The 17,835-nt window shown below is 32.4% G+C and overlaps 1 protein-coding gene across 3 annotated transcripts in view; it reads right to left on the bottom strand.

Annotated features, from left to right (window-relative positions):
* Nucleotides 1–17,835, bottom strand: part of ECT2 (epithelial cell transforming 2) — a 64,378-nt gene that overhangs the window by 28,019 nt on the left and 18,524 nt on the right. For all 3 annotated transcript variants that reach the window (XM_045539680.1, XM_045539679.1, XM_045539678.1), the window contains 6 exons: nucleotides 16,972–17,108; nucleotides 12,595–12,714; nucleotides 7,233–7,301; nucleotides 5,610–5,720; nucleotides 4,831–4,927; nucleotides 3,136–3,217 (listed from right to left, as the gene is read on the bottom strand). In XM_045539680.1, coding sequence (XP_045395636.1) covers nucleotides 3,136–3,217; nucleotides 4,831–4,927; nucleotides 5,610–5,720; nucleotides 7,233–7,301; nucleotides 12,595–12,714; nucleotides 16,972–17,108 — 616 coding nt within the window. The remainder of the gene's footprint in view (nucleotides 1–3,135; nucleotides 3,218–4,830; nucleotides 4,928–5,609; nucleotides 5,721–7,232; nucleotides 7,302–12,594; nucleotides 12,715–16,971; nucleotides 17,109–17,835) is intronic.

Below are 17,835 nucleotides of genomic sequence, written 5' to 3'. Positions count from 1 at the left end.
ATTAGGTAAGACAATAAAATAAAAGGCATCTAGCTTGGAAAGGAAAAAGTAAAACTATCTCTATTTGCAGATGACATAATCTTATTTATAGAAAATCTTAAGGAATTCACTAAAAAAAATTAGAATAAATAAGTTCAGGAAAGATGTAAGACACAAGATCAATATATAAAAGTCTATTGTATTTCTATACGTTCACAATAATCAATCCAAAAATGAAATTAAGAAAGTAATTCCATTTACCATAGCAGCAAAAAGAATAAAATACTTCAGAAACAGACAAAACCCCACAAAGCTTATGCTCTAACACTATAATATATAGTTGCAATTAGAGAACTAACTATTAATAAATGGAAATAAACGTTCCCAGATCAGAAGAGTTCATACTGCTAAGATAACAATACTTCCCAAATGGATCTACAGATTGAATAAAATCCCTACTCAAATTACCCAATATTTGTAGTTGTTGCTTTTTAGAAAAAGCATCATGACAAGATGATTCTAAAAACCATATGCAAATTTAAGGGACCCAAAGTAACAAAAATAATTTTGACAGGGAAGAACAAAGATGGAAGACACTTCCCAATTTCAAACTTGAAGCAAAGTAATTAAGGCTGTGTGGTACTGACATAAGCATCAACATAGATCAATGATATAGAACTAAGAGTTCAGAAATAAACTCTTACATTTATGGTTAGCTGATTTTCAACAAAAGTATAAAAATAATTCAGGAGAGAAAGAATTTTTTTTCAACAAATAGTGCTAGAACAGATTTCCATACTTAAAACAGTAACTTTGATCCATACTCTATATATAAAAATTAAATCAAAATAATAAATCATAGACCTAAGTGATTTTTACCTAAACACTAAAACTATCAACTTTCTTGAAGAAAACAGGAAAAAGTCCTTGTGAACTTGGGTTACACCAAGATTTCTTAGATAAAGTGATTAAGTACCAGCCATTTTAAAAAATTAATAAATTAGACTTCAAAACAGTTTCTTGCCTATTTTTACAAGAAACTGTTAACAGAAAGAAAAAACAAGCCACAGAATAGGAGAAAGTATTTGTAAGTCACATGTCTGACAAATCCTTTTAACTAAGAACTCTCAAAATTCAATTATAAGAAAACAACCCAAATTTTAAAATGAATAAACAAAAGATTTGAAAAGGCGTACCACTAAAGATAACATGATACCAAAAAACCACATGAAAAGATGCTCAATATCATTTGTCATTAGGAAAATGCAAATCAAAACTACAGTGAGTAGTTTTCATACATATATTATACATCTATTAGATTGTCTATACATCTATTAGATTGTCACAAATTAAAATGACTGACATTTTATATATAAATACACACACACACACACCCCAACAAGTATTGGGTACAGACATGTAGACTCTGGAACTCCACACATTGGTGAGAATACAAAATATTACAACAATCTTGGAAACAGTTTGGCAGGTTCTTAGAGAATGTTATACATAATACACCTACCATCTAACCTCACCATTCCTACTCGTAGGAATTTATCCACGAGAAATAAAAGCATATGTCCAAATAAAGACTTGTTCACAAATGTTCATAGCAGCTTTATTTAGAATAGCCAGAAACTGGAAACAATCAAAATGTCCATCAGCATGAAAATGAATAAACTGTGATATAGCCACACAATGGAAAATAACAGAAGTAAATGAACTATTGAAATAAGCAACAATAAGAAATAATCTCAAAATAATTATGCTGAGTAAAAAAAACCAGAAAAAAGAGACTATACGATCTGATTCCATTTAAATAAAATCCTAGAATGTACATATAAGTATACCTCATTTTACTGTGCTTCACTTTATTGAGCTTCCCAGATACTGCATTTTTTACAAACTGAAGATTTCTATCAATCTTGAATAAAGAAAGTCTACTGGTGCCATTTTTTCAAAAACACATGCTCACATCATGTCTGTCACATTTTGTTAATTCTTCTAATATTTCAAACTTTTTCATTATTATAATCTATCATAATGATCTATGATCAGTGGATCTTGGACATTACTATTATATTGTTGTGGGATGCAAGGAACAGTGCCCATATAAGACATCGAACTTAATCAATAAATATATGTGTTCTGAGTGCTCCACTAAACAGCCATTCCTCCAACTCTCTCCCTGTCTTTGTGCCTCCCTGTTCCCTGAGACACAATACTGAAATTAGGCCAGTTAATAACCCTATAATGGCCTTTAAGGGACAACTGTATATATAATCCTTTCAGCAGCACCAGAAGGTATTATTATTATTATTATTATTATTATTATTATTGTTGAGTATTATTCTCTCAAATAAGAGAGAGGTCTTTGATGGACCCTCTCTCTGGAGCTAGTAAAGTTTTTCTCAGATATCCTATGCAAGTATTTTAAAAAAACTCTTTCATATAGAAGCACCTCATGGAATATCAGAAATCATTTAATTATATCTATTAAATGCATAATATGTAAAACTCAAAGAGTTGAAGTGCTTTCCCATGAGGCAAAACAGTTAATGGCAACAGTTTTCTACTCTGATCATAATAGAAGATTATTTCTGATCAGATCAGACCTATCTCCAAATTAGACCTAGAGTAAAACAGCCTAAGATTAATGATCAAGCTCTCCAAATCAATTTCATTGAATTTGTATTTTTTATACATCACTAGCCAATCCTGCTAATTCCATAAAATTCTAGGTAAAAAACAAAAAGTGAAAAGTAAAAGTGAAAATATACATTTTCATTTAACATGGTCAAATTCCCAAGTTACATGTAGGCAGTTCATATAAATATGAAGACAAAAACAAGCTATGACTGGAAGTAAATTAAGAAAATGTCCATTTATGTATTTGTAACATTTTCAAGATTCCAAGTCATTATTATTCTCTCTATATAATATTTTAATACCTTCAGAAGTAAATATTTTGATTAATCAATGTATTCTTATAATACTTGTCATCATTTTAATGTATAATACACTATTAGAAAAATACTTCAGATATTACTTTACAAAAATTTGCTATTGATATTTTTCTCTCCATTTATGACTAATTGTTCTATCAATTCCATTCTAAATCTAAGGAACAATCAAAAATTGAAATAACGTACTTACGTCATTACTTCCTTTAGTGATCCAATAGCTTTTTCTAAAGTGCTTTTGTCAGGGTTTTCATCAGCTGTATGTTTCTTAAGATCTATAATAATAAAATGGTTTTTCCATGATCAAAAAGAATTCAGTGCTTTCCCATCTATGACTAAAAATGCCATCCATCTTGATATAAGCTGATTAATTTTTAAAGATAATATTCAATCTTTACTTAACCAAAACTAAAGTTTTAGGCAATGTTCCCTAAAAAGATCTCTTATTACATACATGTTAAGGTTTCCACATTTTTTATTGAGTAAATTTTCAGAATACATAACAGATTTTCTTACACTGCTGTCCTAGAGTCCTCAAACCCTCTCCATGGTGCTGAATGAAAACATGATCTTCAAATAGCTCAGAAATGATTATACATTTTATATTTCATATTGGGGCCCATAGCTACACAACAGAGAGCATTTGGTGTCCTTAAGCACAGGTTTTGTTATTTTAGAGATTCATACTTAATAGATGAACTCTTCTTACCCAGATTGTTTATTATGTTCCCTCTGCCACCCTCAGCACATTCTTACCAAACTGAGGCTCAATCTAGTACCATGTCCACCTAATTGTTTATGTCGAATAACAGGAATAAAACTTAGAAATCAAGTTCATTTTAGTCATGACAACATTTTATGGATTTCTATAAGTCCTTAATGAAACAATAATGAAGATAAGAAAATCAAAAAAAATACAATCTTTTGGAAACTTGTAAGTTTATTCATATATTCTCCTTATAATATGTAAAATAGCATAACTTTAAAGAGTAGGGAAATCATTTTATAGGCTGGTAATTCTCAATTACATTAGATAACCTAAAGAAAACAAAAAATGTCAATTTTTTTAGTTGGTACAATAATTCATGCACTAATCGAAGTATTTTACAGGAAAAAATAGATTAAACAGTCACAAAATTAGCCTCCTTGTCCGCTATACATAGTACTACAGTTGAAGTTTAGGTATCAAAATGCTTTATTACAGACTTATTCCTCCTTATAATTGAGTTTTCATACTTAACTAAAAAAATTAAAACAGAAACTGACATGTTCTAAAAACACTACTTTAATCAGCTAAATGTAAAGGAATATACATATGCTTTTCTTTAACTGCAGGCAACATTTATTCATAACAACTCTCTACTATAAAAGTCCTTTCTATTGATATCTATAGTTTAAGCTCTAGAATAAATAGATATGTTTCAAGAGTATTCTGAACAATCTAAGGCAAAAAAAATAAGCAGAAGACCAAGTATACAGAATTTTACTAAAATTCAGAAAAGTACTAAAAAACCTTGTTACCTATGAATCAGTTCTCTCCTTGTGATTTTGTGGGTGACTTTTGTGAATACTTGGATAGAAACTGATTCTGAATTACTGACACACCATGAAATGTAAGACTTTTAAATGGAAAGACAAAAGTACTTATAATCATAGTCAGTATAATTGGTATCAGAACAAATAAAGCATTTCAGGCCAGACTGAATTTTTGTAGTGCCAGTAACTATTTTTTAATATCATCCATAAAGATGTTTACTATGTAAAAGATATATAAACTTGAATGCTGAAATCTAAGAAACTATGAAAATGAGAATAATTTTAACTTTTTTAGAAAAAAACAATTCTAAGAAATTATCTAAAGTAGTCTGAAAACAGATTAGACAAGTACCATTTAAAAGTAATGCAACACTGGGTAACCTCTGTACTGGTCGGATAAGAAGTTCAACAAGGCTTTGCCGTCCACATTCTGGTTTAGCTTGGTTTATCTGAAAGGAATTAATTTATTCAACAACTTAAAAAAAGGTTTTCTGCAAAGATTAAACACCCTACACTTATTAGACTAGTGTCCCTGATAAGAACTAATAGAGAAGAGGTGGGATGTTGGTTACTCTCTGGCAAATTACTGGGGTTGAATAATCTTCCAGGGCCAAAAATGACCTCTTGGCCAGCCAAGGGTTAACACTTTCACAGAAAGTGAGTTCCTTGACACACCCTAGATATCTCATCTTAAGTTTCTCTTTAGTCTACATCATTTACAAGAAAAAAATTTTTTAAATATTAATTATGCTGATACCATTGGATAAACAATGTAAGGCACCTATAAGGGAAAAAGAAATCACTAAAGGTGAAACAAAATTTCACTGGAAAGTCTGTAGGTGTTTTTGAGAGCTAAAATATATATAACATTTTTTTCTTTTTCTAAATAACTACATACAACATTCTGATTCACTCAGCTGCCTCTTGGTTACTACTACCTAATGTATCAAAATTCTAAAACTAAATATCATTATCACTCACAGGTACAACTAAAATTAACAGATTAACATTAAGCTGTTCTTACATGGACACATTTTTGCCAAAGTTATAATCTACTTAACTTTTTCATAATTTTAATAAATTCCTTCAGAAATGATTCTCAGATTTTTGTTTGAAAGAAATATACATTACCTTGAGAAAAGCATGAAATCTTGGTTTCTGTTTTTCACATTTAATAATTGTTTCCTTGCTCATTTCAAAAAAGTTTACAAAGGGAGGGTAGGTTTTTATCAAATCTTTTGACTAGAAAGAATAAAGAGGGAAAAAAACCCATTAATTGGTTACGCAAGTCACCATTAAAGACAATGAAACAATCTGACATATGGGTGCAAAAAAAAGTTTAAGATAAAGCTTTTAAAAATAAGTTTTTTCTCGAATTATACACAAAAATTTATCTTAGAAATTTCTTAGTAAAGACTTAATTGTTAAACAAAATGCATCAATTGGTAGATACAGCATAAAAACTGAGAAGTAGGCCGGGTGTGGTGGCTAGAGCCTATAATCCTAGCACTTTGGGAGGCTGACTCGGGGGTACTGCTTGAGCTCAGGACTTTGAAACTAGCCTCACAGCAAGGGTTGAGCCCCCATCTCTACCAAAAGGAAAGGGAAAAAAAACCCAGCCGGGCATTGTGGTGCGAGCCTGTAGCCCCAGCTAACCAGGGAGAGTGAGGCACAGAGATTGCTTAGAGCCCAGGAGTTGGGGGTTCCAATAAGCTCCAAAGACACCGCTGCATTCTACCCAGGGCAATGGAGTGAGACTCTTGTCTCAACAACAACGGTAACAACAAAAACAACCAAAGCAACTGAGCACCCCTCCTCACAACCCCCCACTCCTCCATATTAAAATTAAAGAAATAAAACTGAAAATAAAGACCCAGAAAGAAATAAAAGTATATTAAAGCCTATTGTATTGACACAAACATGACAAAGAAAACTTCTATAAGATCATAAAATGGCAATTCAATTAGATCTGATCCATATAGAATCCAAGAGCATACTATTATTTATTAAAGAATCCAAATCACCATTAAAAGATCAATTTTATTATGTAAAAATGCAAACAAGAAAAGGAAAAATATCTTGGCAAAATGGAGACTAATGGGTATAAAAAAAGATATGGCAATAATTTATATATTTGGAATTCTCAACCAACCAGACAAAACACTTCAGAGACTATGTGATAAGGAAGAAGGTTGGCGAGAGGACTCAAAACAAAAATATATGTGCCAGTACTCAAGGCACTGAAACATACAAAACTGATTCAAAGAAACTTATAAATCCTACTCATGCTAATTCATCAAAATGAATTATTTTATAAAACTTAAGTTGTGTGGTTCTCATCCTAGTAAAGAAGCAGTTCATTAGAAGTCTTTAAACAGAAAGACATAATGACAGCAAAAAGTGTTATCAACTAAGAAAAGAGAAAAATAAAACCTTAAGTATAGAAAATTTCAAAAAATCATTAATCTGTAGCCATTTATGAAGGGGAAATAACTTTACATATAATAAAACAATCATAGCATAGTGAGATAATTAGTACTCTTCTAATGATGATCTTGAGCTATCAAAAAAGTATTAAATTGTATATGGAAAGCATGTTTCAGAAGATAAGAATATTTCCAATATATTTTATAAACACAACCATGTAAAAGTTTTAAAACCTCTCACATTTAAACAGGTAAATTTTACTTCTTGGCAGCCCTTGCTGAGATGATACTTTAATCTGGAAACTTAAAAAAGAAATAAAATACTTACATATTTAAGAAAAATGTCACCAATGCTTTTGCTTTCATCCCAATTAACCATGAGGTCTTCAAGGTCATCCTGAAATAGCACAAATTTAAACATTTAAGATTAAACTTGACGGCCCCTTACATATGTTTTAATATTTCCAAGATATTCATTGGCAAGAAGTGCTTTTAAAAAGTGTCTTAACTTGATGTGCAAAATAATTAATATCCCATTCTTTCTCTTCAACAAAGAATTAACTTTTTGACTATAAAGAAAATATCCTTTGAAAAATAATAATAAAATCTAGTGTCAAGTCAATAAGACTAAGCCTGACTTCCCAATATAATGTAATAGTTCAATATCTTTTTTTTTTTCTTTCTTATTTCTTTTCTGAGACAGAGTCTTGCCAGGCTAGAGTACAATGGAGTGATCATAGCTCGCTGGAACCTCAAACTCCTGAGCTCAAGCGATCCTCCTCCCTTAGCCTCCCAAGCAGCCAGAACTACAGGCGTGTGCCACCATGGCCAGCTAAATTTTCCTATTTTTTGCAGAGTTGGGGTCTCACTCTTGCTCAGGCTGATTTCAAATTCCTGACCTCAAGCAATCCTCCTCCCTCAGCTTCCCAAAAGTGTTAGGGTTACAGGTGTGAGCCATCACATCTAGGCTTAATATCTTTTATTAATTGGTATTATTAATTACAGAAAACTACTTTCAATCTGGCAGCTGAAGCATCTTATTTAATATCAGTCATTAAAATCTATAATCTAGGCCAGGTGTAGTGGCCCACGCTTGTAATCCTAGCGCTCTGGGAGGCCGAGGCGGGAGGATCGCTTGAGGTCAGGAGTTTGAGACCAGCCTGAGTGACAGTGAGACCCCATCTGTACTAAAAATAGAAAAGTTAGCTGGGCCTTGTGGCATATGCTTGTAGTCCCAGCTCCTCGGGAGGCTGAAGCAGGAGGAGGATCGAATGAGCCCAGGAGTTTGAGGTTGCTGTGAGCCAGACTGATGCCAGGGCACTCTAAGCCAGGCAACTGAGCAAGACTGTCTCCAAAAAAAAAAAAAAAAAACCTATAATCTATAACTGGGGCCAGCAAATTTTAAAGGACCCTTGATGGTAAATTTTTAAGGCTTGTAAGTCATAGAGTTTCTGTCACAACTACCCAACTTTGTACAGTGGAAGGCCATAGACAATGTGTAAATGAATGAGTGTGGCTGTGTTCCAATAAAACTTTTTTTACCAAAACAAGCAGTAGGTTGGATTTAGCTCATGAACCACAGTTTCCTAATCTGTGATCAATTAAATTCCTCCTATAAAAATTCCTCCTATAAAAATTCCTCCTATAAAATTCCTCATTCTAAAATATTACATCTTTGTACAAATTTAGAAGACATTTAAAAGCTTCATAACACAAAAATCAGATGATAACATGAAATGACATAACCTAACTGAAACACTAAGTGATTTTAAAGTAGAAATCAATCAATAAGCTCTTACACCAGAGGTTCTCAAAGGTCATCTGAGGATTCCTGGGTTACCCTTTTAGTAGGATCCATGAGATTAAAACTATTTTCAGGCTAGGCATGGTAGCTCAAAGCCTGTAATCCTAGCACTTTGGGAGGCAGAGGCAGGAAGATCACTTTAGGCCAGAGGTTCCAGACCAGCCTGAGCAACATAGCAAGATCCTGTCTCTACAAAAAAATAGAAAAATTAGTTGGGTGTGGTGGCTTACACCTGTAATCCCAGCTACTCAGGGACTGAGTGAGGCAGGAGGATCGCTTGAGCCCAGGAGTCTGAGGTTACAGTGAGCTATGATGACGCCACTGTGCTCTAGCCCAGGCAAGAGAGCCAGGCTCTGTTTCCAAAAAAAGAAAAAAAAATTTTTTTTTCAACTATTTTCTTTATAATAGTAAGGCATTATTTAACTTTTTCATTCTCTCACAAGTATACAGTAGTTTTGTAGAGGCTACATGATGTATGATAGCACAATAGACTAAATACAGAAGCAGATATAATAATCAGTCTTCTATTAAGCCAGACAGTAAAAAAAAAAAAAGACAGTGTCACCACTCTTCTTAGCAAGTATCTTCATTTTAGAAATTGGTTTTCATAAAGAATATTATTTATGTTGCCATGTCGTTTATAATGTGCACTAAAATGAAAAAAGCAATTTAATGTGCTTGAACATATTCTGTAATTCAGATTTTTTTATCAAATAATGGGTTATTTTAAATGAATATAAAATTAGATATCCCACATGCAAAAAGATAAACTTAAGCCCTTACCTCAAAAAAAAAAAACTTTTAGAAGAAAACATAGGAGAAAATCTCGGGTTAGGCAAAAATTTCTTCAATATGACACCAAAATCAGAGCCCGCAGAAGAAAAACTAGGTAAAATGGACTTCATCAAAATTAGAAAACTTTTGTACTTCAAAAGGACTTGCAATCAGAATTTGGAGAACAGTTACAAACTCTGTAAGAAGACAAATAATCCAGCCAAAAAATGGGCAATAGATCTAAGTGGACATTTCACCAAAGATGATATACAAACGGTTAATAACCGTGTGAAAAGATCTTTAATCAACATCTTTAATCATTAGGGAAATGCAAATTAAAACAACAGGAGATGCTGCTTTACTCAGTAGGATGGTTATAACTTAAAAAAAAAAAAAAAAAGACAAGCGCTGGCGAGAATGTAGAGAAATTGAGACCCTCATACATTACTGGTGGGAATAAAAAATGATGGGTCCCAGCTCTTTGGAAGGCTGAGGCAGGAAGATTTCTTGAGCCCAGGAGTTCAAGGCCAGCCTTGGCAACATAGCAAGACTCCATCTCTAAAAAAATTAATTAAAATTTTTTTTTTAAATAACGGAAAACCCTGGCAGTTTCTCAAAACTTTAAAATATAAAACTACCATACAGCCCAGCAATTCTACTCCTAGGTGTCTACTCAAGAGAAATGAAAATGTATGTTCACACAAAGATTTGTGCACAATGTTCATAGGAGCATTATTCATAATAGCCAAAAATTGGAAACAACCTAAATGTTTATCAAGTGATGAATGGATAAAAAAATTCAGTACAGTCATATAATGGAATATTATTTGATCACAAAAAGGAACAAACTACTACCATGCTACATCACAGGTGAACCTCAAAAGCATACTAAGTAAGAAGAAGAAATACATAAGAGACCACTACTGTATTAATGCATTTGTAATACCATATAAATATGCACTATCAATGTATAAATATTTGAAATGTCCAGAAAACGCAAATTCATAGAAACGGAAAGTAGATTAGTGACTGCCTAAGGCTGGGGCTAGGAATGAAGATTAACTATAAAATGGACATCTTATTGGAAATAGGGAGTGAAAATGTCCTAAAGCAGATTTATGGTGATGTGCACCACTTGGTAAAGTTACTCATATAATTGAATTGCATATATTAAATAGGTGAATTTAAAAACATGTAAAATGGACCTCAATAAAGCTGCTTAAAAATGATACATCTAAAAAAACTTTTTTTTTTTTTGAGACAGAGTCTCGCTCTGTTGCCCGACTATAGTGTAGGGGCATCATCATATCATCATAGCTCATTGCAACCTCAAATTCCTGGGCTTAGGTGATCCTCCTGCCCCAGCCTCCCAAGTAGCTAGGGCTACAGGCACACCCCAACATGCCCAGCTAAATTGTTTTCTATTTTTTTCTTTTTGGTAGAGATGGGATCTCACTCTTGCTCAGGTTGGTCTCCAACTCCTGAGCTCAAGCAATAACCTCCCAGAGTGCTAGGATTATAGGCATGAGCCACTGCACCTGGCCTTAAAAAACATTTTAAAATTTTGCTTTAATTTTGAATACAGTGACTGCCAATATATAAAACCCACATAAACAAAAGAGCGTCAATTTTTAAGAATGAAAAGGTATCCTGAGACAAAACAACTCAAGAACCACTCTCCTATACTAGCAGATTCAGAAAAGTTCAAGAGGGAAAAAACTACTTTTAATAGCATAAAAGTAAACTCAGAGCAAGAATACTTTAACAGCCCACGTGTCAAGAACTAGGATGATTTAACTATTCAAAATTACACTTCAAAGGAAAAAAAGGAAGAAAAAGATTGTAAGTGTGTCTACCCTTGGGGCAATATAATGAATTCTGGCATTGACTAGCAACATTTAAATACTAGATCTAGGGCTTGTTAGTTCTGTGACCTTGGACAAGTTACTTAACCTGTATGTGACTCAGTTTCCGATTTTAAAAAATGAGAGTAATTATTCCTACCTCATAGAGGATTAAATGAGTTAATGCTTGTAAAACACTTAGAAGAATCCCTAACCAACTAAATGACTGACACAAATTCAAACCGATACACAAGTTGGTGGCAGAACACCAAGATGAAAATCTACTTGACTTTTCAACTCTACTTTTGTTCCTCTTATTGATTTGTATAAAACAAAAAATATTTCAAAAGTACTTCCCTCTCCAGTTGTTCAGAATACTAACTGGAAACAAAGACAAACTATCTTGAAACTTTGTAGCCTCTTAAACTTTTTGAAAAAATAAAGATTCCCTTGGAGTTCCCTTTAGATTTAGAATTTAACTGAAATATGATCAAAGATTTTGATAAAATACAAAATGTAAGCAATTGCTAAGTTGTATTTTCACTAACTTATAGAGCTTCTATATTTTTGTTTATAATGTGCACTAAAATAAAAAAAGCAATTTAATGTGCTTGAACATATTCTATAATTCAGATTTTTTTATCAAATGTAGAATAAACATTAATATAGGTTATTTTGAGGAGAAAACTGATAAATTTAAGTACCACATAGGAAAAATAAGAGGAAATAAAACTAAATTACTTTCTAAGTCAGTAGTTTAAGAATTCAGCTATACTTGTCCAAAAATTACTTTATCATAAGAGATTGACCCTAGAAATCATGGCTTTCATCAAAGAAAAATTATTAAAAAGATAGCATTGTTTTGTACAGTTTTGACATTTATCTGCCTATAAATGGAGAATAGAATAAATGGCCTTTAAGTCCATACAGCTTTAGAGTTTTTTGAGCAAGTCAAAACAAAAATATACAACCCAAGAGTAATAACAGCAGGAACATAAGAAAAATAGTACTAGGAATCACATGTCTCTATAGAAAAGATTTTATAAGGCCTTAATTATTAATTTTCAGCATTAATTGAAATAAAAAAGTAGGCAAACAACAAACATTAATAAGGCACTGGAACAAAGAGACAAATGATTCAAAGGAATAAATGAAGAAGTAAGAAGTTTTAGGTACAAAACTTATTTAGCTAATCAGAAGTACCTGAAAGATAATAAATATACACAAACCAAAAAAAATTACTATCAACCTAATATACATAAATTTACCTTTATCTTAGTATGTACATCAAAGATATCTGGGATGCTCCCAAAAATAGTCTTAATCTCTTCTGGTGCAAGGATAGGCCCACCACGTTGTCCTTCCTCTTCCAATGGTACCTGAAATAACTACATGAGAAAAAAGACTAATTTAAGTAGATTGTAGGAAAAAGAAAAAGCTAAAATATAGATAGCCTATGATAAAGGAGAGATGAGATGTTGACGGAGAAGAAAAAAGTAATAAAAAATTCTCCCTAAATTTGAGAAATTTTTTCTTATAACATTTTCTTTTATTATATTTATTTGCTTATTCTATTTATTTATACACTGTGTATGCATGTATATATACTCTTGTCATGAAATGTTACATTAGAAGCTAATAAAAGTTTGTCACACAGTTCTACAAATCAATCATTAAAATTGTTAGTACAAGATAACCTTTTATTCAAGTTAAGGATGAAAGCAATAAGCAATCAGTTATTTCTAGACACATACTTAATATTAAGTATTAAATGTTTTAGAAATGGTAAAACTTAGTTTAGGGGAAAGACACTGGACTTGAAGCTAGAAGATCTGTTTGTTTCCATGTTCTTGCTTGTATCAATCTAAAAAAATAAAAGAAAAAAATTCCAAGAACTAATAAATTAGTTTAGCAAGACCACAGGATACAAGGTTAATACACACATGTGCACACATGCATATCAATCTCACTTCTATATACCAGTAATTTACAAATGGAAAAAAAAACTTAAAAAGCAGTATCATTTATAATAAAAAATAAAAATACCTAAGTATAAATATAGTAAAACATGTATATGATGCTGATAACTATAGAATACTGATGAAGACAACAATCAAAGACAACATAAATAAACAAAGATATACAGTCAGCAATTGAAAAACTCAAACACAGTATGAATGTCAATTCTCCCCCAAATTGATCTATGGATTTAACATGTCAATAAAAGTTCTAGGACTTTTTGTAGGTATAGAAAACTTGATTCTAAAATGTTATATAAAAAGCCAAAGGAACTTCTTACTATACAGCTACAGTATACTGTATAGTATTGGTATTAGGGAAGGGAGAAACACACATAGAATAACAGAACAGAATTAAAGTTGAGAAACAAACTCACATAAATATGGTAGAGTAATTTTTGGCAAAGGTGCAAAAGCAATTCAATGGAGGAAAGACAGTCTTTCAACAAATGGCATTAGAATACCATCTGCCATAAGCAAAAAATAAACCTCAGCCTAAACATAACACCTTATATAAAAATTAACTCAAAATGGATCACAGACCCAAAAATAAAACCTAAAAGTATGAAACTTTTTAGAAGAGAACATAGGAGAAAATCTTCATAAGTTAGACTTAGGTAAAGAGAGTTTTTTGGTTGTTGTGGTTTTTTCTTTTTTTAAGAGACACGGTCTCACTCTGTCACCCAGGCTGGAGTACAGTGGCATAATCAAAGCTCACTGCAGCCTCACGTTCTTAGACTTCTTTTGCCTCAGCCTTCTGAATACCTGGGACTACAGGCATGCACCACCACGCCCAGCTAATCTTTTAATTTTATTTTTTATAGAGACAGGGTCGTGTTATGTTGCCCAGGATGGTCTTGAACTACTGGCCTCAAGCAATTCTCCTGCCTCAGCCTCCCAAGGTGTTGGGATTACAGGCATGAACCACTGCACCCGGCCATAAGAACATTTCTATCAGTGAAAAAAATAAGTTACTGAAATACGTAACATGATAATTGTGATAGATCTAAAAAGGAAATGGTGATGAGCAAGTACAAAATTTCAGATAACGATTATCTCTGAGAGGAGGGAAAATAAGATTGGAGAAAAACACAATAGAGGTTTCAAAAAATATTTGTAATAATCTGTAAACATTCCTTCATCTAGTCAATGTTTTATTAAAAACCCTACACAAAAATATTCAGACAATCAAAATACATCAAGGTTCATTAAAACCTTTCTGTAGCCTTAAGACATGTTGAACTATTCTAAAACAGTTCTGCTATGTTTGCTTTGGTACCCCGTATAAAATTAGGTAGCTAAAAACTATTGATTCTACCTTTCCAAAATTTCTCAAATCTATCCTTTTTTCATTTTCACTGACACTATCCTAAAAAGTTCGGAGCCTCAAAATCTCTTATAAAGACTGCTGAAACAGCCTCCAAATTGGTCTTTTGCTACCCCAGTTTCCCCTCTTCAATACCTCCCTTCAAAGTGAACCAAGTTATCTTTCTGAAAGGCAATTCAAATGATATCATTGATGCCCCTTCCCATTTAAAAATTCTTCTATAGCTTACACATGGCATAGCACATCAAGGGCCTTCTCTCTGGTCTGGCACAGGCAGTCTTAGCTCTCACTGTATCTATACCCCTACACTATCCTTACTACTCACAATACCTTAAATGACGCACCTCTTCAATCATCTGTATTGTTTACCCAATCTCAGACTTTTCACCCATATTCTTTGAATGTACCAATCATACTTAACATTTTAAAATTCACTTCAACTGTTACTTTACAACACTTTCCAATGTATAACCCATAGAAAATTCTAGCCCAATTCCTTCCCTAAGCTGAAAGAGTAGTAAAACCCATCTCACAAATCTAATACCTTTACTAAACCTCACTCATGATGCTCATAATCTTCTACTTGGTATTATAGTTAAGTGTCTATGTTTTATCTCCTCTTCCATTCTAAGCTTCTTTAAAATGAGAATCTTCTTTAATACCTGGCACACTACTTTTTATTAACTGGGCACCTGAGTATTACATGCAATAATTAAAGAAGGTTCTAGATATACATTTAATCTGGGGGATAAGATAAAATTAGTTATTCTAAATCCAATTCCAAAAAAAGAAAACAGTCCTAAAACAAAGCTCTTTAAAGAAAACACTATCGTGAATTTAGGCCACAGTCTTTTAAATAAAACCTTCCATGAGTTTATATTAAGCAATGTGGTATGAAACTTCTTCTCCAGCCTACTAATTTCATGGGCTTTTTCAATGGAGTTTTAGTGAATTTAATTGATGTGCAAATTAGAATTCTGAAACTTCAATGCATTTTACCATGGCCTGAAAAGATTTACATTTCTAAGCAATGAATGCTACCAAAGTACATGGATAGTATATGGCAAAGGGACTTTCTGCTACTCAACCATATTTTGGCTTACTATAAAAACTTCAACAAGAAACTCATCTAGGTTGATTTCCCTGCAGAAAGAAGAGCAAACCTGACTAAAAACAAGTCGAATTTAATACAACAGAGGCCTTATAAAACCTTGACTACCAGCCAGGAACGGTGGCTCACACCTGTAATCCTACCACTCTGTGAGGCCAAGGGGAGAGGACTGCTTGAGGTCAGGAGCTCAAGACCAGCCTGAGCAAGTGAAAGACCCCGTCTCTACTAAAAATAGAAAAATTAGTTTCTACAAAAAATAGAAAAATTAGCCAGGCATGGTGGCATGTGCCTATAGTCCCAGCTACTTGAGGGGCTGAAGCAGGAGGATTGCTTAAGCCCAGGAATGTGAGGTTGCAGTTGAGGTATGATGATACCACCGTCCTCTAGCCCAGGCGACAGGGCAAGACTTTGTCTAAAAAAAAAAAAAAAACTAAACCCAAATAGAAAACTCCCTATGGTTTTTCTACTGAAAGATAAACTTAGTGGTAACAACATCATTTTCTTGACAGAATAACAAATTTATTCCTTCTTCCTATAGATACCAAAATAATGCCCTATTATGTCTTTCAGAACCTTAAATTTCAGTTTATTCCTTAATTTCTTTAATGTCATCCTACAAAGATTATTCATTAGAATTGACTTTTCTTCAGAAATAACTTCATAGTACATTTTAATATTAGTAAGCAATGAGTTAATTTATTTATGGCTAACCATTGCATATTTCATGTGTCACATTAAAAGGATTACTAAAAAAATTACTAACATTGACACCATTATGCTTCACTGCTATTTTTAAACAATCTTTTTTCACATATATACAGTACTAAATAAAGTAATGACTCTAGAACATATATTTTCAGAAGAAGTTATCTACCACTTCCAAATATAAATGCAGTATCTTGACAAGGAACCTGCAAAGTTCTGAATTAAACTCAATCTCTTCTAAGATCATCTACTGAGGACTGTTCTCTCTTAAAGTCATTATTAAAATGGTACTATTTCCAGATGAATAAAAGGTAATACTACATGGCATTCCCTTAATAGCAATTTTTGTCATAGATTTTCATTTTTAATATCTATGATCAAATTATATGTTTATATAATTTTCTTATAACAAACAGGATCACTTGGAATTTTTTACTTAGGAACAGTGGAACAGAAATCATTTTACCACCAAACTCATACTTACCTGAATAATTGTTGCCAGTATATTTACATAGTTACTTTCAGTTTGATAGAGCTCTTTTGCAACTTGCCACCTGGCTGACTGCTTTGAAGGAACTGGAGTGGAATTTTTAGAAGACTTGTTACAAGACTTTGGTGTTTCTGAAAGGTAAAAAGGAGAAAAGATTTAATGGAGGCCAGATATAAGTACCAAATGTACAGACTTAACAGGATAAAAGGGTGGGGGAGGAGATAACCTACTCTTATAATACCACCATATAGATTTCCATTAAAATAAAATTTCCGCATAGAGTAAGGCCAGAAAAAAATTTCTACTAAATAAGTAGAACTAAGAGTACAATAGCTCAGGCCATTTATTTGTACTACTTCAAAAGTATCAAGGTCATTAAAAACAAAGAAAAACTAAGGAATTGCTGCAGATTAGAGGAGAATAGGAAGAGATGACATAACAACATGTGATCCTGGATTGGATCCCAGACCCAAAAATTAAAAAAAGGTACTTTTTTTCTTTTGCTAAAAAGGACATTAGAACATTAGTGGGACAACCAGTGAAATGTGAAGTATATATTAATTGAACAGTTCATAGTATTAATGTTAACCTTCGCATTAAAATAATTGTAATATAGAGAGAAGGCACATCACATCTGCAACTTACTCTCAAACAATATAGATATAAAAGAATACGTGTGTGTATATGTTAAGAAAAAGAGAGATTTTGACTGAATGAATGCTAAAGCAAACATGGCAGAATATTTCCATTTGGGAAATCTGAGTAGAAGGTAAAGGAATCTTGGTAAATTTAAAATAATAAAATAAAATGGAAAGCAACATGTAAAAACACTTGTTAAAAAAAGGATGAAAAAGTTTT

This window comes from Lemur catta, chromosome 1, assembly GCF_020740605.2.
Source record: "Lemur catta isolate mLemCat1 chromosome 1, mLemCat1.pri, whole genome shotgun sequence".
In the NCBI taxonomy this organism is placed as follows: domain Eukaryota; kingdom Metazoa; phylum Chordata; class Mammalia; order Primates; family Lemuridae; genus Lemur; species Lemur catta.
The sequence above is the reverse complement of the archived record's forward strand: the minus strand, read 5'-3'. Positions and strand labels throughout refer to the sequence as shown.